We start from the raw sequence: 27,786 nt of genomic DNA on the forward strand, positions 1-27,786 counted from the left end.
GTGGCAACTTAGCACTAACATCTCAATCTGTATGCGACATTTCAATCAGTGCAGAGTAACAAAAGCAGAACTATTAGCACTGGGAGCTGTTCACTGGTGGTAATGATGGAGAAACTCAGAAACTGGAAATGAAAAGGGGAAGAAAAACCCCCTCAACACCCTGAAAGGCATCAGGGGAAGAGGGGTGGAGAATTTTTCCTGTACACTTAGGCCAGGATCCAATGTTTGGATTAATGGTGCCATTACCCAAGAAAGGACTTCAGATAATGCTCATTCTTAAAATGTTTTTGCTGGCAATTAAATGGTTGCAGGTATTGATCTTCATTGATCTGGTGTTCTCAATTTGCATAATCTATTAAAGATGAATGATTCATGATATGTTTGCTATGGGGCTGGGTAATGCCTTCAGGAAGGACCAGAGAGGTGAGGAACCCAGTGTTGCCTCCTGCTCTAGCCCAGCTAGGAAATTAAAGAAGGGGCATGTAGATGTCTTTGGTATCACCCAGGTCCTGCTTCCAGGAAGGGATATTGGTGTTCGTGAGTACTGAATTGCTGGCTGCCTCTTTTGCTGCTATGGTATCATCCTTGAAATGCCTCATACTTTTGTCCCAGGGTGGTCTATGAATTCAGGTGATACCTGAAACAAATGTGAAACAAATCTGCCCATTCAGGGTACAAATTCTGTGTGGAGTCACTTCACAGTGTGACATTTAGAGCTTCAGTCTACAAGCAAGTCTCCCTAGCTTAGTCTTCCCAGACAGAAAAAAGTATCACTAGGTCCTTCCAGACCATAGCTGCATGAAACCAGATCCTTGTCCTTTCTGAAGCTTAAGAAGTCCTCTCTTGCTCATGATCAGCTGTCCTCAGCAAGCTCTTCCAGCTCACACCATTCTGAGACTGCACCCCTCCAAAAGCCATCAAAACCTCAACAAGATGTAGATACCTAGGATCTTGAAATGTAGAGAGATAGTTAAGGAACAGTGTTGCTGAAGTCCCTTTATCTGTCTGGGGACTTCTCAGAACTGAAGGGCTGGAAATGCTGCAACACAGGCAGCCACCTCTTCAGCGTGCCAGAAGGCCTTCCCCAAAGCCCTGGGCATCTGTTTTATGTACAGCCTTGCCTGTACCGACAATATCAAACACTCCCTTTCAGACAATTATTCTACTAACACATCTTAGATGGCTCATTTATTACTCAAATCTCCAAAAGCAAGTAAACAAAACCATTTTTTTTTCTATGGAGCAGACAGGTCATCCTTATTTCTCCCTATTAAGTATGTGCAAGGAATTTCCACAAATAAGTTCCATGAACTTAGGGACTAGATGGACACTAGGCTAGAAAACATACCCTGCTGTCCTTCATATGGAACAGACAATGCAGAAATTTTCAGTTTACTTGTGAAGATTCAGAGAGAGAAAGCTCTTAAGAGTAGCTTGAGAACACCACCTCACCACTTTCTGCACACACAGGCCAGCAGGTGAACTACACATCTTCCCTTGATGTTGCATGGCTGTCATAGCTGGATTGGTGTAGATCCCTCTCAGTTTCCTGGACAATATCTTTGGACACCAGTCAGAATTCCTAGGAGCAAAGATCCAAGCTCAAACATACCGTGATAAGGCAAGTAAGTGCAGTCAAGCACTGTTACAAGAATTCGGTTGTTCAGAGTTGTTCTACTTCAATCATTTCTGTTGAAGGCAAAGAGTCAAAGCAGATGAGTATAAATTTGTACAGAGCTAGGTAAACACAGAAAATCTCATCAGCTTTCCTTTATTCATTCATTTGCATTGATCTCTGAGTTTGGAAGGTACTCAATAGCTAGGTCATAGGTAGGTACTCAACAGCCAAGAGGTGAGTGGAGAAGAACCTCAAGATTTTGGCACTAGCAATAGGAGTACTTTAAAGGCACAGGGATGTTCACTTGAGTCAAGAAGAGAACAAAGGTTAAGATCCATCTTTTAGCACCACTAGGAGTCACAGCTGCTGGAACAGTCATGCAAAGAAGTGAGGTGTCTTCAAAGTTCTGAGTTCTAGGGACTTAGATTAATAGTTTGGGAACAGAGCCCTTTTCAACTCAATTATCTAGCCCAGGAATTACCAAACAGAGAGGCAATACTAGAGCACAATGGACTTTTCATGTATGGCTTGAAACTTGCTTGTTAGCAGACTACTAAAGGGGAGGATTCACCTACTGGATCATAAATTGACAGCAAAGGTGAAAAAAAATTTCCCTTAGTTGAATCCCAGCAGTTTTAAACAGGCTTTGTTTGCGAGCCCACTAAATCCATGAGATGTACAAAGAAAAAGTAAAGGTAAAAGACAAGATTTAAAAAAATCACTTCAGGAACTTCTACTGTGACTGAAATGGGAATATATGTCCCCTTCTCTTCCTGTGAGGAAGTTTATTAGTGCTTCTCTGCTACAGTTAACACCTATTAACAGGAATAGAGAATTTTTAAAGTCATCAGTACCCACCAAAAGAGCTATCATGTCCTATATGGAAAATGTTTCCTTCTCTCTGGGAAATAATTTTTTCCTTAAAGCAACAAATATAATGCAGGTTGAGAAATCCTGATGACAACTCATGATGTACAGAACAAAGGCACCATAAAACCAAAAAGTTAACAGATTTTACTTTCCTCCAAACCTCCCCTCTCTGGCATAGGATCATATTTTTCAGTTTATTTTTTTAAATTCATACATGAATGCAAAAAAGCTGGAACTATTGACAAAAAATGATACTTGCTATACCTGAAAGATATAAAAAAAGTAGTATTCAAACAGCATCTGATTTCTATGAAAGTTTTTAGGAAAGCTGTGATCATGGAGAAGTCACTGGCTAGACACTGGGAAAAATTTTCTGAAATGCTACACAAATTGAGAACTTTAGCCTCCTGCAAGGTGAAAAGATACTATTTCCTTCATTTCAGATTAGCAAGTGAACCAAAGAGAATTTTGATCCATTCAATAATATGGCCATGTAAAATGAAAAAACAAACTAGGATTTGAAAAAGCAGGAAGATGTGTTTTTCTCAAACTAAGTGAATTAGAGTTGGTATGAAAGGATGAAATCTATTAGTTTTAAAATAGGATTCTTAAACCAGTCCAAATGCCTCCTTATAGTTATCCTGTCCTCCAGTAAATAAATAATTTTTTTAATGCTGAGAAAAGCTTGCTTCTTCTGTTCTAATATATGTAGGAAGTCAGGGAACTTATGGTCAGTTTATTTAATTAGCATGAATAATTACAAATTCTGTTTTTAATTTAATTCTAATTTCCATCCAAATATAACTTGACACAGATAACAAGTAAAAAGTTAATAATCTAATAAAATAATAATATGGACTCATCGTTCACTATTTTGCCATGTAATAATATGTGAAGACAAATTATATTAAACAACATAATTGCTTAAATAGATGTGCACATGATGCAGTTCATCTACTTAGCAAAAACTGAAATAACTGTGTTTAGGGTGAATTTTATATTTGTTAAAATATTTGTTACCACCCATAAAATTCAAGCTTGTAGAAAACAGCCTCACAGTGGAAAAGTAAAACAAGTTGATCCAGCTTGCTGTTTTAAATCGTGACTAAAACTGACCATAACATTCAGTTGTATTTATAATGTTACAGTGAGAGGGGAAGGAAATACTTTCTCTTTCCTTGTTTGTACTGGTGAAAAATTCCTGTCTTACTCCAGTCTACTTTAGCCTCTGATTTCAGCAGATTCTGGGGCTTGACTCATCTGACTTAAAAAAACCCGTTTAGCAAACTGCTGGGGGGCCCAAGCTGGCTTTGGTGATGGCAGATCCCACAGACGCTGACCCCGCTCAGGTCATGGCTGCAGTCACACAGCCTCTTGGGCACATCTCTGGATGCTCCAATGCAGTGAAAATGGAATATGATAATCATTCATGCATCTGCTAGAAAGTTGTTACTATCCCCCCTCACCAAAATGAAGGTAGTATTATCTGTAAGCCTCTCATATTTAAGATGAGGACCTGGCAAAAGCTGAAGTCCACAGGACCTCCAAATTTAATCAACTGCTTCCCCGCCTTAAGAAGAGATAATATCTTATCTAGTCAAGGAATTTGTAAAAGCAAAAGGTGTCACTATTCTTCTCTGGGACCAAATGGCTGGGAGTGATAGATGGTCAGAAGAATGATCCCTGAAACAGACAGGAATGGGGGTGGAGGGAGGGAATCACAAACTATTTATATGCATTCAGTGGAATTTTCACTGACAGTAACTTCATGATGCTGAAGAAAGCAGCTGGTTGGCTTTAAAGGCATATTCAACTGAAGAACACAAAAATGTTCTGGCCTAAAAGAAATAATACCTTTACTTTCCTTAAATTAACATTTAAGTGAACAAGAACAGTGAATGAAAATAATGTCATATAATGACAATAGCAGTGAATTGGCATTCCCAGTCAAATTTTCTTCAGCAAGAGGACAGCATTGCAGGCTGCCACACTATGCTGCTGGACAAAAGGGGACTTTTTTAGAGAAAATAATTGTATTATATTGTCTTTCCAGCAATTCAAGTTTTTCCTTTTCTTCTGAGGTTAAATGAAGGACCCAATGAGTACGATTTTGATAAAAATTCTTACAGTGTAGACATTTGCCCAGTGTAGCAAAGACTGTGTTTTATAACAGAGTTAAGCAGACATTAAAAACTTTGTGTGTCCATCAGCTGTATTGGATTTAATCAGGCCCACTTCTTGTGTAAGCAAAATTGCCCACTTCAGTCTCTCAGAAAAATTGAGAGCTTAGAGCAACCTTTGTCCCATCTCCTTAAGTTTACAACTGCTGTGGGCTACCAAGGAATATCTATCCTATCTTGTGGTCAGTAAAATACCATTATGATGAAACCTTGGATTTACCTATAATGAGGACTGTGTGAAAAAGTAACAGGTTCTAATTGCACTTCCCAGTATACATTTCAAAAGAGTCTTGTTTAAGAGGTAACACTCAAGTATCAAAACAGCAAGGAATAAGCACATACTACATTTCAAGACAAGCAAAACTTGCCAAATCCAGTGTGCTGGGATTCAAGAAAGGGGACAATATAAGCTCCACTCAACTTCCCTGTTTGTCAAGCGCACAAGCTGCATGCACATCTTTCTCCCTTCCACCCAGGACTTCAAAGCGTATCTTCCTTCTTCAGCGCCATCTTTAAACAAATGTACTGAGAGCCACATGAAGTAGAGTTCAGTGGAGTTCTAAAGTGATTAATCAGTATTCAAGTAGCTTCAAAGAGTAAGACCAGATAACAGGTCTGCTGGAAGCTCCATGTTTTATTCTATATGAAGAGTACAAAATTTTCTCTTCAAAGTAACATACGGAGTTAGCAGGTCAGTTTACTTGGAAAGCAGCAGCTTATCAGATCAGACAAAATCTAGATTTATAACATTCAGTTTAATGAAAAAAAAATACGGCAAATAGATGACAAAATTTTACATGGGATGTGATATCACAGCAGCTTTGACTCTTGGGGGAAAGTAGTCCAAGGTTGCTTCTTTAAACATCTACTCAACAATGTAATGGGCTAAGAACAAGGATGAATGTGTGTAGAAACAGAAAATAAACCAAACACACAAGGCTCACTCTCCAGTAGTAGGAAGACAAGAAAGGTGTAATGAGAAGCAGGTTTATCTGGGCACACCTATAAGTTCTTCTAGCAAAGGTCTGTTACAATCAGAGGAGAAAAAAACAGGACAGCATTTATTTTCAGTGCAACTTGCAAAATGCTGTCACAACAGAAAACCTTGGAATCTAAGAGTAGAAAACGTGGTTCTTCTGATATTTGACAGTAAGCATTATGATATTACAGTATTATGATAGTAAGCAAAAACAAGCAATATTCTGTGTGAGTGCTGTCTGATCTTTTGTATGGCTTTTGGAATTGGAGGCAAGACTCCATCATGGGAGAAAGTGATGTAACTCCACTCCCTATAGTGTAAACTCACCAGTCCATGAGTTCTGAGGACCCAGTCCCATTCTGTTTACCACAATCAAACTTTTCTAAGGAATAGGGAACATAAATACAGAAGAAGGTGTTTCAGAGGTGGGTACAAGGGTAGAATTCAAAACACCTGAGAGAAGATTCAGCTTTGGCACAGGGTTCCTACGTGAACTTGAGTATTCTTCTCTGGGCTCAGCTCCTCATAGATACGAGTGATCCCTAAGTTGTGCTATAAGGACATGTGTTGTAAAGGGTGGGACATTGGGGTCGTACAGATATCTGTTAGAGGCCTCAGGAAAAGACAGAGAACAGGAAACATTGGCAAGATGGTAAGCAGTGTGGAGCCGGTGTGTAAAAGCCATCCCTCACGCACGGACGTGCCATCTTGGTATTCTTTGTGTACTATAAAGAAAAGGAGCACTGGATGCAGATAGCTTATCCTCCAAAAAGCCAGCAATGAAAAACAAACAGCTTATCTAGTCCTGCAACCAATACCCACCCCCCACCCAACCTGCTTCCCTTCCCTTCAGCAGGAAAGAGCATGATAAAAGCTTAGATGAGTCTCTGTAGGAACCCAAAGCTGTGAATCTTCCTCTCACTGTCTGGCCAAAATCCCTTCATTCGCAGTAGGAATTTAGGCTAGAGATCACCAGTTCTTGCTCTCTGCCAAAATAACAGAGGAGAGGGTTAGAATGGAAGAAAAACAACCGTAACTCAGAAAGTACAGTCAGAAAGAGAGGAGTAGGTGATTCACAAAATGTCCTCTGCTATGTTTCCAGCTATATCCCCACCTTGCTGACTTTCAAGTTTTCCCCACCGTAACAGTGGCCAATATATTTTTTGCCACCTATAAACAGGGATACTGTTTGCCTTTTAGAAGAAAAAAGGTGACCGGGGCAGAAATAGATTTCTGCTGCTTTGGAAAGGGGTTGCAAACTCATTCCACTCCCCTCCCATTTGATTACAGGTTGGTATTCCAGCCTTGGGAGCAAGATATACCTTGAAATTCACTGAAGGAGCCTTATTGAGGAACACTCCAAAAAAAACACAGACAAGCCAAGCTTGCTGGCAGTAGCAGGACTTGGGATAGGCAGGGGCAAGTTCTCCATCACAAATGTGAAAGAATCGGAGAATGGAGAAAATCAAAATTGAAAGCATAAAAGATGCAGCTGAAATTTGGTGGTTAAAATGAAAAATGGGGCTGTGCCATTCACAGGTGGATAGATAGATCAATTGGTTGATTTTGTATACAGTGACATGTTTTGGAGCTATAATTCACTGCTCGAGCAATTATTCCAGCATAGCAGTGGCAGGAGTTATACCAGAGACAGAATTCAGGTGCTTTTAGTCAGTGGAGAGTTGGACAACAAAGGAGTAAAAAATAGTAAATGCCATCCATCAGTAAAGATACATGGGATATAAATTATGCCTGTGCAGTTGCAGAGTGTGTAGAGGGAAAGATAGACAGACAGATAAATAGACACATAAAAGTCTGAGTTTTGGTTGTGCAATCATTCGCTGTCTGACCTTATCCTCGCCTCCTTTCCACTGTTCTTAGAGAGAAGTGTTTAGCATTATTGTGTTCAAGTCTCTTTGCCATGTTACTGTTGACTTCTTTATCCCCCCAAACACTGAGTAAGTGGTGATGCCTCTGGAAGGTGCGAGGAATTTTTCTTCATAAGCCTTGATGTGTTCAAGAGAGGGCTGGGCTCATCTCACTGTGAGTCTGACAGGGGTTTTAACAGCCTTGCAACATCGGGACAAATAGCTCCTGGTCCCTTAACCCTTCCCAGCTTTGCGAGGCAAGGCCTAGCTCTGTTGTTCCCATTGCAAGGGCTTTACACAGTCTTTCAGGCTGAAATCCTCTCTGTGGTGGCTGGGCAGAGCGGAAATCCAGGGGCTGGATCAGATTGGCCTAATGCTACAGCAGCTTAAGCGGTCTGTTTTACCAGAGATTATGGTTTCACTTACACAGAGCGCCTGAAAAATGCTGCGGTTTAGGAAGGATTATAGCTGAAAATTCCATGCTTTAAAAGAGAAATAAAGCAGGGGAGGGACTAGGAAACGCAACGTGCCTGGGGGCTGTGCAAACAGGATTAACCCCTGCCCATAGCACCTCTTGCTTCTGCCCACCCACGCTTCCATGTCCACCTTATTCTCTGCCCTTTCCTCCCCAGCAGCTCCCCACACCTGCTGTCTCTTGTGTAATAGAGAGTTGAAAAAGGACCATGGAAAATGCCCAGGACCAAAGTGTCCCTAGTTTATTTACGTATCACTGTCAAATGGCTTCCTTGAAAAAATATAACTTCACTTGCAGCCTGTGAAAGCCCAGGGAACTTTCGGCCCTTTGCCTGCAGATAGGTCTATTCATCCAAATTATCTTGTATCAACATTATTTGGATAAAGGCTTCAAGCACTCCCAGAATGCTGGTGGTGACTCTGCCTGTTTGGTCTGAAAGTAAATCTGTGCATCCCTTGCCATCTGATGACAGAGGATGCAGAAGAAAAATAGCTTGGGGAGTTCTTGATCTACAGATACTGGCTCTGGCACATGAAGGCTCACTAGTGGGATGGTAGGAAAGTGTATGGTTGTAAAAAGCAGAAGCTGAATGCTGATGTGCTGCCTACTCTGAGGACTTTAATTAACTGTAAAACAAAATCCAGATACTCCAACTTCCATTCCCCCACATCCTCCACAAAAAGTCCTTGCCAAACAGAGCTTCCTAGCAAAGAGGGAAAAGAAATTACAATCCTCTCTTAGCATACCAGTGACTTCACATAGTAAACTAAATGAAGAGGAAGTGTATCCCTTTTGGCCAGGATGGATCCTTCCCAATTAACTGAAACATGAGCATATCATATCTTTGCTGCAGTCTTGGTGATGAGAGACCTTTGCTGGCCACCCATGTTAGAAGTACTTGGATGAGAACACAGATGGCAAACTATCATTTTTGCCAGGTAGCAAATCTTTAGGAAACAAATACCTCAGGATTAATAGCATTCACAGATAGATATTGCCCAGCCCTTTATTGTCTAGGTGAGCACTACAGCCTCGCAACAAGGTGCCTGAAGTTAATTAAGCCAGTTCTACATTAATGAAGTCAGATTTATGACCTAATTATGTGTCACATTTCTATTTCTCTGTATAAATCAAAACCACCAGAACTAACTTATTTCATAGGCCATTGGCAATAGTTGCCATAACAGCAGAGAGATGGCTTTCATTTATTGGCTTGAATTTGTTTACCTGAGGATGGATGGTTTGCTGGATAATTTGGATTGGATCTGATCACATCATCCATGCTTTGCTTTCAGGTGTCCAAATACAGGACTCTATTACTGCTGACCCAACAGCAGTGGGTGTTCTGGAATATCCATGCTTTAGGTCACAGAGTTCTCCAATTCCCAAACTCCTACTTGACAGCCAAGTTAGGAGCAGTTGCAAAGCTGAATCTATTGAGCCTATGAAAATCTGCACATCAGAAATGGAGTGTAAATGCAAACAACAATGAAAATTAGACCTTTTATAAGTCCCCCACATTTCCTCTTTTCCATTATGTCTCTCTGTCAAGGTATTTATCTGGCAATACTACACTCTGGGAACAATCAGAGTCAGCCCTGACTGCTTTTATGGTTAAATCACCAAAATGTGCCACTGTGAACAAGATCAATTGATTGATCCATCTTTCTATCCACCTATTAATTGCACAGTCCCATTTGTATTTTAACTTCAAACTCCAGCTATACCATTTTTGTCAAGCTTTTATGAAATTTGGCTTGAGAAGCTTTGGCCACTACACCCAACAATCTGTTTAATAGAAGCTTATAAGTAAGGCTGCTCTTCTGAGGAAGGTTACCTTGGGTTTGAAGAGAAGAAGTGGTGCAATTCCTTGGGCCAAACTGAGTGTAGCGTCTCCATATGCCCTTGGCCAGCAAGAAAAAGCAGCAGGAAAGGGAGCACAAAAGCTTCAGAGCATTCTTCTTCCCAATCCTATGCTTGTTCCTGTCCTCCCTCTCCTGCATGTTCCCTCCCTCACCTCTCCTTGCCTCCCATTCCTCCCCTCTGCCACTCCCTCTGCCATTGCCCTCATCTCCTGCTGTCTCGCTGAGGCATTCCTGCAGTCAGAGCCTAGCCCCCAGGCACATTTACTGCTGTTGTCTCAGCACTGGCTCCTCTGATCTACTCCTAGCCTTTTTATTTTTATTTTTGTTTTAAAATTAATTTCCCTGTAGATTTTAACCACTCCATTTTCATTTACCCATTTTGTTCTTCCTCTCCTCCCTTCCCCACCCTCCTCTTCCTTCCCTTGTTCCCTTTGTCTGTCTGTGTCCATCCCTTACCCTACCACAGAAAACCTCTCCTCTCCCCTCAGTATAAAGCAAGAGCCTCATGGAGCCTCTCTCACCCCTTTCACCCCCACCACGCCGGTCGGCTCTGGGCAGGCTGATCTTCAGCCCTTCCACATGGCCCTTTCAGACGATGCGTCCACGCCTTGCTACAGTGCCTTCCTTCATCATGGTGCCCACTTTGGGCAGTCCAGCAGCCAGCCTCTGATAGCAGGTAACCGGCCTTGGCCACAAACTGAGTGGGGATGCTGTAGGCAAGGGGTTCAGTTTCGTCTGACGGGGAGGCCAGTAAATGCTGCAAGCTCTTTGAGTGCAAGTGGGAACCAGAGCAACCACATTCCAGGTCTGCATCTGCAGCACATGTCCTCAGCTCCATGAAGAACCAAAAGTTTTCACACCTGTCCTTCATTTTTAGAATAAAATGGGAAAAGAAGCTGTAACTACCTAGAAGTGACTGGGTGTCCCAGTTGGATTGGGTTTGGAACTTAGTATAGAAACATGCATACTGCAAAATCCTGTGTTGCCTCAATAGCCGTAACGTCCCTGAGTACTGCAGGCACAGAATACGGTGTGCTAGCTAGGGTAGATGACAGCAGCGTGAAGATCCCAGCCAGCTCTAGGCCTGCCTGGGTTGTTCAGCATGGGTTGCAGCTCCTAAGTCAGACAGACACAGGCAGGTGGAGAGCCCTGCCATAGCTATGCTGTGAGCAGTATTTGAATCACCTGGTTTGGGAGTGTCAATGTGAGCTGGTGCCTTCAAACAGCAGATCAAGCAGTTAAACCTAGCATCATGTCTGAGTGTCAAGAGCAGGAAGGATGTGTGAGAGACTGTTTTACAGCCAAAGGAATACAGAGCTGAGGTAGGTGGCCTTTAAGGGAAGAAAGAAGTGAAGAAATAGGTTGCAGAAGATGGCAGCATTTACGAGCAGCAGGCAGGAAGGAAAGATGAGAAGGAAGGTCAAGTTTCAGGTAGGTACTAAGGGAAACTCCTGAACAAGGTGACAGAAGCAACATTGCTGCAGAATCTCAGGGGTGACTCGGGTGAAATAGTGGGTATCATCTTGGGTGACCAACAACTATTTTTCAAAGGATGTAATCTGGGCTTTTTCAGAACAGACAAGTCTTAGTGCAGACCACAGTTCCTAATACTCGAGAAACATATCTTACCTCTGCCTCCTTCATGTTCCTATGTTATTTTTCTCTTTTGACTTAATAGCTTTCTTTTTTCTTGTCACATGAGATTCCCATTTCTAAACCTCCAAGTAGGAAAATGGCAAGTAAAAGCAGAGACTTGTGTTCCTAAGATTGTCTTGGTCTTACCTTACTGCAGCCAGTAAGAGCCTCTGAGTTCTGGGCACTTCCTAAGCCAAGAAGTCTCCTGACTCTCTCCAACAGTACAGACATCTGGGGATCTACTGTTATATATGATCATCTAGAAGGCACTGTGTCTCTTGAGAGGCACATACCTCAGGATTTTCAGGGAATTAGACATGGGACAAAGCGTTCAAAAGCACAAACAATGTCACAGTGATTCAGGTGCTGTTCCTCACTCAGAAGGTTCTTGCAGGACGAAGAATGGCTACAGTTGGAATCATGTTATGAGCTAGCTTTGCCATAGCCCTGCACTACAAGAATTTAATAATCCTGTCTACCTCTTTGTAATGAGAGGAGGTTATGGAAGGGGCCTGTTTGTACGTAACAGCATTTTAAGAGTTTCTCTGTGAGACCTTACTGATGCTACTGACACAGTAGTAGTTTGTTATCATCTCTTTCAAGACTGGGATCTTGACAGATGATCACTTCCCAACAAATTTTCATGCTCAGTTTCAAACACCAACCTCTGTGCCCTCATGTCTGAAAAAAAACAGGGGCATATGTGCACACATCAAGTAGCAGAGTGAGTGTATATGTGATCCCACCAGAATGAAAGTGTCAAAATGAATTAATTTTGTCTGCAGCTACATAATGTTATCTCTAACTTTTCAGTGACTGTTTTCTTACTCATCACTTGTTGTTATTTCTCAGGCTAGTCAATAAATGCAACTAAAAGAACAAGAATTATAAGCATGAAAATTTCCTGCCTTAAACCAAAGTGAGAAAAAAAAACAACTCTATCTACTGGGGGTATTAATTCATGGTATTAATTCATACCATTTAACATACAGCTACAAGTCACTAAAGGAATGATGGTGATAAAAGAGTAAAAGAGTGTAGAATATTAATCCCTGGTTCATTATGTATTTATTTTTATCAGTATTGGGGAGTGGCTGGAAAATGGTTCAACTGTTGTCTAAGAGGACATAAGCTAGGAACATCAGCCACTGATCGGGAACCTCTTCAGGGAGAAAGAATGAACTTGCGTTTCTGTTTTCTTGAGTAAATCACCTCAGTAATCTTTACTCAAGATCTGTGAAAGAAATGACACTGGTTTAGCCTACCTCATCCCAGAAAAACTTCCTCCCTTCAGGTTAATGTTCCATGCTTATTAGTTTTTGCTTTGCCTTGTAACTGTTAATTATTTCTGATTCCCCAGCCAAGGTTCATGCTTGTTCCAGGGCCTGCTTTTATCAGTTATCATTCTGCTGGTAGTAGAGCTAAACCAACACTTCTTCTTTCATTGGCATATCCCAGCACGGTGCAGGTGACTCCAGTGGTGTTAATGGGCTATACTTAACCTGTCACTCCTAAAGGCGAATCAGACTCTTGCCCTCCAGTTATAACAGATAGGAGAGACAAAATTTAACAAAAGAACAACAAATAGCACAAACTTCTTGGTGAGCTACAGTTCACCTAGGGAATGTGAAAGGCTTTCGATGCCTGGAACAGGCTAACATCTCAGTAGGCAGTGTTGGAGGTTGAGCTGTAAATCTCTCAGCAGCTGTGGGAGAAAGATTATCTTAATTTATTTAGCTTTTTGTTTTGTTACGTTTTTCTTTGTTTGTTTTGTTTTGCTTTGGCTTGAAACTCCCAGCAGCTTCTGAGATTATTTTAGTTCATTTAAATGCAATAAGCACTAACAGCAAATGCCCTTCTGGCTGGCCCGTTTTCAGGCTAACCAGTCCAAATGAGGAAATGCCTCTGGCATCAACCAAGAAGCCCCCAGCTGCACTTCCTATGAGAGGAAAAACAAACTACAATCATACACCCAGTCCACGCCCCTCTCTAATCTTTAGTAGTGAAAAGAAATCAGAACTTAAAGTATTATAAATAAAATACTTGTACCTATGATAAAGTGAGAGTCAAACTAATTTGCATGATCCTATTATTATATATAGTACACCCGCACCTGGAAGGAGTCCAATCAGTATTAGTCTCATGCTAAGCACTGTGCAAATGTACTAAAAGTGTGCCCTTGCACCAAAGAGTTTGCAGCATAAAGAGAAGCGCAGAGAGGTGACTTGCCTAAAACCATCAGCAGGTGAATGACAAAGGTGGGAAGAGAGACAGGCACAGGAAACTCTTGGATCACTTCCCAGTGCCTTGCACATTGATCACGCCCTAAAGCAACATCACCACAATTTTGGAACTGCATCCACTGCGTATAGACAGGACCTCAGCCACTCTGGCAATGAATATGCTGCCATTCTCTGTGCAGATCAGGGCCATTTTGATTTAGTTAAAATAGATCCAAAATCTACAATGAAACAAACCAAATTCTTTTGAGCCCCATCAAAGCTAAGTGTTAACATCCATCTTTACAGTGTGAGATCAAAAGTGCCCCAATCTTCACCCAGAATTTTCAGTGGGTGCACACAACTCATGTAAGAGAAGGCTGTGCAGTAGTTGCCTATCAAGTCATGCAACAGTGGGACAAGAGGTGATACCAAATCAATATTGATCACCTGTCCTGATTCTCTCCCTTTCCAGGTCGTGATATGGCAAGCACCACCTTGCCTGGCTACCCACCCCATGTTCCCCCAACTGGACAAGGCAGCTACCCAACATCAACTCTTGCAGGAATGGTTCCTGGTAAGTCAGCTGCCAGCCCTCAGTAATGGTGCACACATGTTTGAACGGTTACCAGCAATGTGAGAGCTTTCACAGCTGGCTTGGCTATTGCTTTGCTGACATGAAGTGCTATTCTTTTCATAAAGAAACCATCAGCTGCCTATAACCAATGTAGCTAACCACCCCTTTTGTAATGCATCTCTTTCCCCTAGTAACTGATTCACTGCTGCTATGGGCAGCTAGCTAGCTATAACCTGTGGCAATTAATTGGTAATTAATTAACCCTAGTATTCATTAACCAATGTAATTATTTTCCAATGACCCATGCAGATTATTATGTACTGCTCATGGCTCAAGATACTCACCTATCCAATAACTAAGGGTGACAACTCACCCTCTGTCTAAAGCCACGGCATCAAACTGAAAATTATCAATGGTAATTTAATACCTGCAGTATTTGAAGACCTACTGTCTAAATAGCTTAAACTTACTAAGAACTCAGAAATTATTAACCGTATTTCATGAGAAACTAACTATTCACTCTTAACAACCAACTATTTAACCACCTCCTGTTTGTAAAATAGTGCCTCCAATGCAAGAAACTATCAACCTAATTCTACATCCAAAGACAATTTTTTCTTTGATACCCAGTGCTTTGGAGAAAATCTCAGCATTTGGATTCTCCCACTCTTTCAGAAGAAGAGAGGACCGTTTACTCTAGGACAATGGAAGAGTTTATTACCTCAGGCTCTATTACCCACTCTCCTCTGATGACAGTTGTCCCCAGCAGATAAATGAAGAGGCAGGATTTTCTTTTCTCAGACATGGTAGCTCAGGACTCATCTGACACCGATTTCTGCTTTATATGGCCCATGGTTGTGAGTCGTGATGATTAAGGGGCAGATACACAGCCTATTCTTCTGCTTCTGAAGAGATGAGTCCAGAACCAAAGCAGCAAAAACTTGAGAACAGAAAGCTCTTAAATTACTATCATATGATTTGCCAGGGCTTATGAGTGGAAAGCCTGACTTAACTCTCTTGCAGATCTCAGAACAGCCAGCTAAATGAACATTAACTTCCGTGAGGACAGTGGAAGTATAACTGTTAGGAAATGTTTTCAGGTCAAAGTCTCAACATTTTAAAGTGACAAATCATAGAATGGCCTGAGTTGAAAGGGACCTGAGAGGTCACCTAGTTCAAACCACCCTGTTATGGGTGGACATCTTTACAGGTTGTGCAAAGCCCCATCCAGCCTGACCTTGAACACTTTCAGGGATTGGGTATTCACAACTACTCTGGGAAACCTCTTCCAGTGGCAAATTTTAGGTCATGTCCTACATTAAATTATTCAGGGAGATGGTTTGGCTCCAGAATCAGACAAGCATTAAGATACTATAGAATGAATGAACAGCCCCCACAGAGCTCCCCCCAGTAACAGTAGGTAAAATCAGTTGACAACATTTAGATCATTTATGGTCAAAACTTTTAGGAAGTCACAGCATACAGAGATTATTAATAATATCAAAATAGCTATCTCTTTGAGTAGAAACTGTTCAGTGATTGCTATCTAAGTTTAATGTCCTCATGACAAGGGTGATACTGACTTCTAAACTGGGACAAAAATCTTAAGACCGCTAATATCAGGTCACTTATCCAAGAATAGGGTATTTCAGCTCCTTGAAGTGGAGGCTGCATATAATAAAGTAGTGTCCCAAAAAATTCCCCCATAAATTTTCCCCAAAAGAAAAGGAACATAATTATACAGAAAAAAAGTTAAGTTATATGTCAAAGTTAAAAAAAAAATATTCTGGTCAAATGGATATCTTCACGTTAAATCTGATGTCAACATTCTAGCAGAGGGAGTTTTTCCAGTGGCCTACCAGGGCATCCTGCAGTAGTTACTGCATTTTTCAACAGAGCATCAGGTTCTGGCTGTTTCAGTCATACCTCACTGGTCAGACCCAGCCAGGAAGCCCTTTTCTTTCTGTTTTCTAGTGTGACTGAAGCCAACAAGATGGAGATAAAGAGGCTTCCTGGGAAGAAACAGAAAACTTCGCTTTAGTGGGTCACTCTGCAGATCCCTGCAGCCACTACTTTGTGTCAGGGGACAACAGGAGAAATATGAGGAACGGTGTTAAGAGTAGAGCAAACATATATTGGTACTTTCTCAAAAGGTCTCCCAGCCTCCACATTGCAACTAAGAGCAACTTTCTAAGCCAGACTTAGTATCTTTCTATTTAACATTAAACCCTTGATAGGTTTTCCCTCTACAAATGCAAAAAATGTCTCCTGAATCTATATAAGCCTCTGACATGCATAGAAACCTTTTGCAAGAAGTTCTGTAGCTAAACTACATATTTTGTGAAAACTAAATCCCTTATTTGTTCTGAACTGCCACCTGCTAGGCTCACTTCATGCCTCATCGTTTCTGTATTAGAGGACTAAACCAATAAGATTTAAATACAGATGCCAAGAAATAGTGTTAGTAAAGATTTCCTGAGCACAGATTGTACAGAATATGGGCCTCCTGAGATCAATCCTCTGTGCTGACTTGTAACCTCTGTTAGGAGTCCAGTTTGAACAATCAAATACAATGGTGCCAATGGTTTGTTATGTGCCCTTAGGCCCAGAAAGTTCAGGGCCCAGTGCTTTAACAGCACTGGAAACAAAAAGTCAGCAAGATGAATGCTCAGGAAGTATCTTTAAGAAACATATTAACATGCAAACAAAACTACTGTTCAGATGTGAGAAAACATGAGAAAGAGACCCTGTCTTCTCTAAACAAAAATGCAGAGCTAAACACACAACTGTTCAGAAACCAGATTTCTAACCCATTCAAAATTATTATTCTTTGATACTTGTTTTCATCTTGCATTGGTATGAGGAGTCAGAACCTTGCAGTTCAATTTGCAAACATAAGGATAAAACATTTCAATAGCATCAACATGTTCTAGATGTCAAGACGTATTAAAATAATGAAAGAATTGAAAGAAAATTAAATTAAATGAGAAAGGCAAAATGAAACAAAACCAGAAAGTTGAAACATAGAAATTTGTTTCAATTTGCAATAACTTCAGAACTTTTTTTCCAAAACTCTATTGAAGCTGACAAGCTGGAGAAAAACATTTCCATTTCAATGAGACAGCATTTTCCAGTGGAAAACTGAGAAGATTGTTTAACCAGTGCTAATCAAAGCTGCTATGTTCTACCCATGACAACCTTTCACTAGACTTCTCCTCACATAGTCTCCTGTAGCACTGCATTCATGCAGTCTATAAAAAGCTTGTCTCCTGCAGCACTGCATTCATGCAACACCAGCAAATGCAAAGGTCTCTAAGGTTTATGCAGATAACAAGACCAGATACCTACTCCTGCGTTTGCCCTTCCTGTAACTTCAGGTCCCAGGCTGTAAACATGGACGAAAGCCAGTGGTCCTGAGCACACACTTGGAAAAACAGGGGTTAGTCACTCACAGAAAGATGGATCAGATGCTGGGCCACACTTAACCTACTTATCTGAGAGAAGTGTCTTAAAAACGTAACAGAATACCTTTGATCCCTGTCTCAATTCTTCCTCTTTCGCAGAAAGGACGTCAAGTTTCTGCAAACTGTTTTAGTGAAGTGAGCATCCGCTGAAGGAGCTGGAGTTTACACAGAGCAGTGCGGAGCCTGCAGAGGGCTGGGGACGGCAGCAGCAGGGAGTCGTTAAACAGAATCCAATGTTGATGAGGAAATTACACTTGTTTCATTAGTGATCGGGGAAGGCGATAGCTCAGTTCCTCTTGGTCACAGTTCAGCTCAAAAGCTCATTATCCTGCTGCATGCATGCTTTCACTCCTCGTCAATAAACACTGTTTCCAGTGGCTGCCCTCCCTCCTCCCCACGCTCCGTAGCTGTGGCTTTTTCTCCTGCGCTTAACCCATGCTTTAGCAGCACTATAAACAGTTTAGAGTGTCAACCCAGCAGGGAGTGAGAGAAAAGACTTGAAATATCAGAGCAATTTCTCTCCGTACAGTGAGAGAAATAACAGTGAAGTTACGTCATATGAAGCACTTCAAAAGCAGAAATTCTCATTAGGAAAGTGGGGTTTTTTCTCCTTCTTTGGGAAGCAAACTCATTCCAGTATATTCCACAGATAAATCATTTCAGTAGAGAAAAATCTGGACTGTGCATCGCATGGTCCTCTTCGCAGGTTTCACCTATTCCTTCCCAGCTAATTGTCAGAGTTTCCATGCAGGATGTTTCTAGCTATGGAATTATGCTGAGTTATTATCATTAAAACAGTAGTTAGCAAGATCTCTCACACAAAATGAGATTTTATGCTGAAACTAAAAGCCACTGTGACTAAAATACTTTTGTATGATGATTTGGTTTGATTCATACTAATTTTTGCACTGAGTACTTTGGTTATCACCCTGAGTACCTCTAAAAACCTTGCTGGAAAGATCCTCCTCAAGTTTAAAGCAGTACAAATCCCCTAACTTGAACAGACTTCATTTCCACCATCTGAGAATCTGTGGTTTTGGCTTTAACACTCCAGTGAGAGGAGATTTGCAGAGATTATGCCATAATTAATTGACATTCTTTGGTAATTGTATCACAGGCATCCATCCCATCTTGCATTACCTTCTTTTCCTGTTCCATGGTATCTAGCAGGAACTTCCAGGTGCTTTTCAAACACTTCTGTTGTTCCACCTCTGCCTTTGGGCAGATCAGAAGCTAACACCCACACTATTCTTCCACTGCTTTTTAAGCACATAAGGCCTTTCAGATGGCATTAATTGTCCACAGTCTGTTGTTACTACATTAAATTCAGCTTATGAGCAGATCATGCCATGATTTTCCATAATAGAATGATACATGTTTAAGTTTGGGGAGATTTGTTTATTTTGAATGCAGCACAATCCCCGTTCAGTTACCAAATACCCTACACAGCCTTCTAAGAAACAGGGAGACAGCTCCTTCCAAAAATAAAACAAAATGTTTAAGAAGACTCTGCACCATTCAGATCTTGGTTCAGAGTCTTACTAGATGACAAAGCTTTGAAGTATTTTGGTTTGGGCTCATTTTCCTAATGTGAAAAGGGGAGCTGTAGCCCTACTTGTCTTTCAGATTCAGCACATTAACTAAAGTGCTAATCATTAGAAAATTATTTTCTAGAGCTAGAATGCAGCAAGTTTTCTCTATATCTCACTAACTGAGCATAAAAGAGAGGTTAATAATATATGAATCACTTTTCTAATATTATCATCCAGAATAAGAAAGAAAGTGATTCATGTGTTTTCTATTTTCTTTTGTATATAAGCACAGCCAACCCAGAATATTTCCAAAAATGAATTATACTCTTCTCCACAAATATGCCATCACCCTCAGTACCCTAATAAAAAAAACTTAGCAATACATATTGCCACCAACAGCACTGCTAGTTCCAAAGAGTTTCTTGTGAGCTTGTCCCATCAAGCTTCCATGCCTGCTTTCTTCACGCTACTGGAGAACCTTTGATGTTATTCATAAGAAAGCTGATAATTAAGTGCATAAAAGCTTGCATATGCAGTTCTACTGCATCTTGAGAATTGGGAGACAGAAGGCAATGAAAAATAAAGAAACAAAACACCCCAACTTTAATAATTTATTCATATTATTGAATTTGAACTGATTCTTTGATTGTGAAGAAGTCAGTCTTGTGATGCTTAATGATGTGAGTAAGCAACTTTTCACTGGACAGGCACTGCAGTGACTTGAAGGGAAGTGGCCCAGCCAGACAAGGAAGCTACATACACCAGTTTTCCTGCTGGCAAACAGATTCAGCATGAACGCTGCTGTGATGGAACAGCAGACATAAATCTTTATTCCACACTGTATTTCACACCTTCCTTGGTTTCTTCCAGGGAGCGAGTTCTCAGGGAACCCCTACAGCCACCCTCAGTACACGACCTACAACGAGGCCTGGCGGTTCAGCAACCCTGCATTACTAAGTGAGTACCTCTTTCCCACAGCACACCCCCAGCCTCGCGCTCCTTCTGTTTGTCTGTTTTCTTTTCTTTGTTCTGTTTGTTTGTTTGTTTCTGAAGAGGATTTTCAAGTATTTGGGCAGGTGAGAAGCCTTTTTTCTCACTCTCCAGTCCAGTTTGAAATGGGTATATATATATATAGATATATAATGGATACCTCATGTATGCTTTATATGAGTTCTGAAGCCGATTCCTCTTTCATGAGACAGTTCAGAACTCCAGTTCAGCTCTGGCTTCTCCATGGGCTGCATCCACAGTTTATTCCAGATTACATCAAAAGTTAAATTTAGGTTCTGTTACTCTTAGGCCACAACTAACATACTTTCAAGGCCTGGTTAAAAATTCAGATAAGGTTTCACTCCTCTCCCAGGCTAAATCCAGAGTCAATTCCTAGGAAATCTTTAAATCCCATAGAATTTCTTCCAACTGGACCAGTTGGACTAATGTCTAGAGTGGGAGACAGGCTGCATCACAAGATTTATAATAGCCAGTAGAATTCTCTTGCAGGGATATATATCTATCTCCAGTCACTGATATGATCAGAAATAGTCAGGGTTTTTTCAGAGGGGGAAAAAAACTCCTACGAGACCTTAGCTTCTAATACAACATTTCTTTGCAGGGGAATAGGAAGAGACTTATTTTATATAAAATAAATCAGTTGTGATTATTACTTATGTATTTACTGAGGTTTAACAACTGGATAATAGATGCACATATTATTCCAGTGCTGTTAAACTTCAGTAAATGTGATCTTAATAATCAATCACTATTTAACACACATTCGATAACCATCTAAAGAGCTTTCATGCCAAATGTGACCCAAATCCCAAGTAGTAAAACACTGTAATTTTGTTTCATTTCTCCCCTCTTGGTTTTAAAGTGACCCATTACACTTTGTTAGGTATGCTCAGAATACCTGGCCCTGCCACTTTTCTTTGTGGCTACAGATCAGGTGTGGCATATTTGTGCTGCAATGTTTGTTGTGGTTTAGCCCCAGGCATTAGCCAAGCCCGTGCAGCCACTTGTTCAGTCCCCCACCAGGAGGATCAGGGAGAGAATTGGAAGGATAAAAACTAGAAAACTGGGCTGAGATACAGACAGCAAAAGCAAAAGAAAAAAAGAAAAAAAAAAAAAAAAGATACAGAAAGCAAAAGCCACACACACAAGCAAAGCAAAACAAGGAATTAATTCACTGCTTCCCATGGCAGGCAGGTGTTCAGCCATCTCCAGGAGATCAGGGCCCCATCGTGCACAATGGTTATTTGGGAAGACAAACAGCATCACTCCAAACATCTCCCCTTCCTCCTTCCTTCACAGTGACCATGGTGCTGTCTGGTCTGGAATATCCCTTTGGCCAGTTCAGGCCATCTGTCCTGGCTTGTGTCTCCTCCCTGTCCCCCATGCACCCCCAGGCTCCTCAGTGGCGTGGAGAAGCAGAAAAGCCTTGGCTCTGTGTAAGCCCTGCTCAGCAGTAACAAAAACAACTCTGTATTAACCCTGTGCTCAGCACAAATCCAAAACACAGCCCTAACCAGACACTGGGAAGAAAACTAACTGCCCCAGCCAAAACCAGCACAAATGCCCATGGGCTTACTTATTGACTGTCAGAGGATGCAAAAGGATCTCCTTCCCATAGAGGGGTGTCCTATCCAGAGGCCAGAGTAGTGTCTATGGACTGAAGTGTGGCCCCCAGTTGGCTTCCACTGATTGCCTTTCCCAAATCCCATTAGGAGCTCAGTCTCCCAAGTTCTTCTTTTGATTCTTTTGCTTTTCTTTCTTTCTTTCTACCTTTCTTTTTGTTTTCAGTTGTCCTTTATTTCTTTTCTTAGTTTGATTGTTTCTGTTTTTTGGTTTGGTTTTTTTTTGTTTACTGTTTGTCCTTTCAACCAGTCCATTCTTCTCCTGTGTTAACTTTCAGGTTCCCCTTATTATTATAGTGCCACATCCCGGGGCTCCGCACCTCCCACTGCTGCCGCTGCCTATGACCGCCACTAGTTACCATGGAAACCACATGAAACTGCAGGGCGACAGCTTAGGCCTCCACATTGTACCTGTCTGATCACCTCCCTCCATCCCTGGGAAGGGTGAAGAGACCTTCTCCGTTCCTCCCCACAGTCCAGTTCCTTCCTCTTCGCCACGAAGGCGCCGGACCAAGCGCTCACCACATGAGACTGAGACCCCCTCGTTCCCCCTGCCCTCCGCCCCGACCGCTCCCCCCGCGCCAGGAACAGCCTGCGGCCTAGTGGCTTTCCCTGCAGGAGCCCTCCAACACCCCTGGGTAAAGCTCAGCCATGCAAAGTGCCCTCGGCTTCAGGACTCCAGGGGGACTGGGAAGTAATGCAGCTGGCAGCCATTGCCTTACAGGACCCCTTTCTGGGAGCGGTAAGGGCCAGGGAAACAGGGGAGAATGCCGCCCGTGAAACACTGTTCCCCAAAGATACACTCTTCTGTGGTGGACTCTTGAGTGTGTGTAACCTGAGATGCTCACCCTGTTTCCCAGGACAGAGGGAACAGTCTGGCTAGAGCAGAGATGGCAGCACAGAGACCTGGCCCATCTGGCAATGAAGAAAGGACCAAGTAAAGATCTGCACCCCACGAGGGGTTCTCTGTGCACCTCATCCCCACTTTCCAGAATGGATTCCCCCACAGTTGGCTGCACCTCACGGGTGGTGACTTTGCAGGCCAGAGTTGGGAGGAACCTCACACATACACCCACAATTTCTGTGACACACAATCAGCTCAGACAGGAGGATGGAGCAACATTTACAAACAAACCGACGAAATGAAGAAATATATAAATAGATATATAAATATAACTGTGTTTTTATGCTTTGTCATGAAGGTCTGTAAAAAGGAACAAAAAAAATCCCCAATTTTCTAAAAAACCCAAGCAAACAAAACCAACAAAAAAACCAAAATAATAATTAAAAAACCCTACAAAAATAAAACTCCAAGTCCCATCTCCCCCCACCACCTGAATGGCAGCCGAGTTCCTCTGACGTTTGATGCTCCTCTTTCACTCTAGGGTTTTGTTTCCTTTCTGTTTTGCACTACAATGGGATGATGGTATTGGAGAGGATTGGATGCCAGCTCCACCCAGTCGCCTCCTCCTCCCCCTCCTTTCCCAAATCCTGTCTCTGGGGAGCAGTGTGGACAAGTCACATCTGACAAAGTTACCAAATACATCCGTCGACAAAAAAAAGCACTCTGAGGCAACAAACGTTTTCCATGTCACTGGTTGGCAAACAAAGAAAACAAGCCCAGCTGCGCTCTCTCTGCGCTGTGTGGTGGAAAGTGTGGGGCTTCATGTGGGCCCATCTGATTGCCCTCTGGACAGCTGAGACTGAGATGGACAAATTCAGGATTGGCTGGGATAATTGCTTGGTTCCCTAGTCCTTAGCCTTCAGCCCTTTTACCTTAAACTCTATACCTGTGACAACTTCAGTTCACCCACATCCCATCTTTTGCAATTTTAGATATGCCCAACTCCCATCTTCCAGATCTCCACTGCTGGTGACAACCACCTCATTATCTGTGCCCAACACCTAATTTCCTAACCATTATAGCCCTGCTATATGGGCCCCCCTTTGATTCCCTGCCCATCTGCTCATACACCTACTAATTTATAGGCCCCCGTTCAAATCCATATGCTTGCATCCTACCAGCCAGACCCAATATATAGCCCCATCTTTTCATCTTCAGTCCTGTATTGTGCACCCTAATATTTACCCTTTATCCCAAATGCTCACCTGATGATTCTCTAGGGATTCTCTGCTCATTTTGGTTCCCAAGTGACAGACAAACACTGTTCTGCAAAAGGCTAACTGTCAATAGAAATGCTTATTACTCCTGTATTGTCAGCAAACTCATAAACTGTTCCTTGCACTGACACTTCCTCAAAATTACTCAAAGAAAACATGAAGGCAGCTATAGCCTGTCCCCAGGGCACCAAGTCTGCCAAAGTAGATCCTTGTTGTTTTAGAGAGGTTTCAGATAAAACTCGTGGGCTATTGTCCATGGACAAAGACAGGATTGAGAATAAAACCCCCAAAGGGCATAAAAGTGAACAGTGGAGCAATCTGTACAGCCAACATCATGTATAAAATCCAAAGTTCCAAGCCTCTGAGGAGATGTGGTAGTGGACTTGGTATTCTTTCTCCAAGTTTAACTTGTATGTATAAAATCCACCATCAGTAAACAGCTGTGTTGATCCCAAAGGCCCCTTTCACCTAACTTTTTCAGCCTTTGCATGGCTTTAGCTGATTATAGGTCTGTGTCTTCTTTAATGGGGTGCCCAAATGAAAAGGGTATTTGGGGGGACATTTACATATAAGATAAAGAGCTAAAATCTGTTCCTGTACAGAATAAAATCAAAGAGGTTACTCCTGATCTACTAAAAGTGTCATTCTGCACATTTTACCTCTGAGTGACCTCTGCTGCAAGTAGCAGAGCTGTTACACTGTCACCAAGACCAGAACTGGCCTGTTGTCTGATCTTACTCTATGAAAGAAGAAGGTTCTGTTCAATTTCTAAAAATATGCTTTCACCACTCCTTCTGTTTTCCTTCACAGACACCAGATAGATGCTGAACCCACTTAGATTCGTCTCTCTTTTAGCCTCTCAGTACAACCTCTGCTCAACTTGTGCAACACCCAGATTCACTCAGCAGGTAGTCAGTGCAGAGGCAAGAAATACCAGGACCAGCAAAGAGAAGCTCCTGAGGAAGCTAGAGAAAAAGAGACTGTCACACCTCACACTTGGCCACCTGCAGCCCAGGGCCCAGGTTGAGAGAAGCCAGCAGCTCAGAAATGCTTATTTTTATAATGGTGTTTCACTAAACTTGAGGACACGAGCTAGAGTCTGAAAGCAGGATTTAGTTGTCTCGCTCATGGCTGGCTTGATTTGACCCTTGGAGGGCCAAATCTATTGTTGGCTAACTCCACTGGCAAAAGAGGATTTCCACCAGGCATTGGATTGGTCTGGAAAAGTTCAAAAGTACAGCACATAGTTTGACCAGGAAAATTCAAAGGAAAGCAGAATTATGCAAAGGACTGGGCAGTCTAATCCTCTTCCACCACCATCTGTAGACCCTCATGCGAATGTACTGAATTACATTTGCCAAAGAGTTTCTTGTGTTGGTTGTTTTGATTTACAGTCGGTGGATGCATTGTAAAGCAGTATTATAGCCCAAGTCTAGTAGCTGACATGGGGATTTATGTGGTGATATTATGCAGAAGAAAACCATCAATATTCATCTAGATTCCATTAGACTGGACTATGCAGGAAACGCAAAAATTCTACCAATTATTTAATATTATGTTATTTGCAAAAAAACAATTGCTGCTTTGTAGGAAGATAATGTGTGTAATGTGAAGGCAATTCCTCTTGTATATAAGTTCATCTCCATCTTCATCATGGTAGTTATTAAAACAGCCTCGTCTCATCCTGTAGATAAGGAACACGCTGTGTGTACTGTGCAAGTCTCGTTGTGCTCACTGAAAACAAAACAATGTGTTCAATAAAGCACAGCACAAATCCAAAACCTGAGGGAACAGCCAAACCTTGTAAGGACCCTTTCCCCAACAGGCCAACAGCTGCTTTGTTATAGGTGGGGGGTTTTAATAATTTTCCTTCTAAAAATGTTACAGAAAAAAAAAGAAAAAGGATTGGAGGAATTGTGCAAAATCCAGTGAAGTCTGCAACACAAACCTCTCCTCCATTCTGCTGTCTCTTACCTTTCTCACATTTCTTTCTCAATCCCTCTTTCCATTCAATTTATATCATTTTGTATTATTATTTCCCATTTCCAATGCACTTTTCTATCCCGGGAGGGAATAGCATTACTGATATGAGAGCAGGTATCTGGGACCTCAAACATCCTAGTTCTCCTTGTGGCTCTAGAAAACCTTTGTCAAGTCCAATTTCCCCACACACCTCAATTCCAACACTCTGTAAAATGGGAATAACAACAGTTTCTAGTTCACAGGGGGATTGCATAGCTGAATTAATTAGCACCGGCTCAGTGCTTTGAGATTCTGGATAGAAAATTCTATCAAAATGTTAAGCATTATTGTGAATAATAATTAATGTTTCCATGACATTTCTCTCTTTTCCTTTTTCTCACAAATCATTCCTTGTTTCTTTTTTCTTCTTCCTTATCTCTCCCTTCACTTCTTTCTTCTCAGGTCATTCTTAGTTCTGTTGCTACATTTGCTTTATCTAATGGACCAAGCAGAAACATTGTGAGACTGGGTCTCCTCTCTCTACTCGATCATGGGAGAAGAATCTCACAAAATCTCAAGTGCTGTGCTTGGCTGGAAACAACAGGGACCATGGCATTCAAAACTGGGCAGCACCTTTGAGTCCTGCTCTCTGAAGCTCTCACATCCTTTTGGCCCAGTGGGATGTGGGGAGGATTGCATGAGGTGGATGCAGTAAAGCTGACACTTGTGGCCTGTAAATCTGTTGGGGAGAGTCGGTGGCAATGAGCCCTGCTGTGGAAACAGGGAGAAGTTTGCATGCTTTCTGACCCATCAGTAGTGATGAATCAAACTCGGAGTAAGACTTTGGAATTAATCACAACATAAATGTGAGGATGTTAAACAAGAAAAGGAAAACAAAAAGCTCTGCACCTCTTTCTTCTCTTGAGTATAAAATTATATATGCTTATTAACAATTTCCTAAAGGAATTTTTGTTTTGCTGAACTGTTGGAAAAACTCCACCCTTTTGTCCCTAAGGAAAAGCACCCCTCTGGAAAAAGAAATAAGAATCATAGCTGAGCTGCCCCCTTTGGCACTGACAGAGTGAGGGCTTCTGAGGGACCCACAAATACCACAGTGTGCTCCTTGGCTGAGCCCATGATGGTGGCAGACTTGCAAAGCAGGAAGGAGGGACCAAACTGGCAATTACAGAACTGATAACAAATGTAGAGCAGCTCTGCTGATGATCTCCAGGCTAAGCTTGACATGAGACTGGGGAGGGAGGGGGCCAGTGCCAGGTGCAGGGTCACATCCATTCTAGGCTTCTGCAGCCCCTCTTGGCTTTTCCTCATCACTTCAGTTCCGTTTGACTCTTTTTTTTTCTCTTTTTGTGCACATGATAAATAAAAGCAAATTTTTTTTTCTATGTCATTTTTGTGGCTTCTGGCTTGTTTCTCTTTCCCTCTACTTCTCTCTCTCTTCCCCCACTCCCCCAACACTTCGCTCTCCAATAGATTCCCCTTGAGGTCTCTGGGATGTTACATTTGTTGCACCTGGCACCCTTTGGGCACTGTGTAAACAACATTACGATTGTTAACAACCACCACCTTGCATGATGGACGGCACTGCACATGTTTGCAACACCCTACAGGTACAATCCAGCCTCTGAGCCCCCATCAGCCACCACACGCTTCTCTGCATCGCCAGCAGGACTCCCTCTTCTATTGATCTCACTCAGTTGATTCCCAATGATCCATAACACATCAGGTACCCCCAGGTAGTTCAGAAAATCAAAATGCTATTGGGCAGCT

At 41.9% G+C, this 27,786-nt stretch overlaps 1 protein-coding gene across 13 annotated transcripts in view; it reads left to right on the forward strand.

Moving 5' to 3' along the window:
• The window catches only part of PAX2 (paired box 2), a 101,712-nt gene extending 74,306 nt beyond the window's left edge, over positions 1 to 27,406 (forward strand). For 4 of the 13 annotated variants that reach the window (XM_086898994.1, XM_086898991.1, XM_086898992.1 and 1 more), the window contains 4 exons: positions 10,322 to 10,531; positions 14,185 to 14,286; positions 20,153 to 20,239; positions 22,213 to 27,406. In XM_086898994.1, coding sequence (XP_086755120.1) covers positions 10,322 to 10,531; positions 14,185 to 14,286; positions 20,153 to 20,239; positions 22,213 to 22,334 — 521 coding nt within the window. In that variant the 3' untranslated portion in view covers positions 22,335 to 27,406. Of the gene's footprint in view, positions 1 to 10,321; positions 10,532 to 14,184; positions 14,287 to 20,152; positions 20,240 to 22,193 lie in introns of all 13 variants that reach the window. The other 9 variants (XM_086898998.1, XM_086898999.1, XM_086898995.1 and 6 more) reach the window with 4 other exon arrangements.
• Positions 27,407 to 27,786: the final 380 nt, after the last annotated feature.

This window comes from Cyanistes caeruleus, chromosome 8, assembly GCF_971803275.1.
Source record: "Cyanistes caeruleus chromosome 8, bCyaCae1.hap1.1, whole genome shotgun sequence".
Lineage (NCBI taxonomy): Eukaryota > Metazoa > Chordata > Aves > Passeriformes > Paridae > Cyanistes > Cyanistes caeruleus.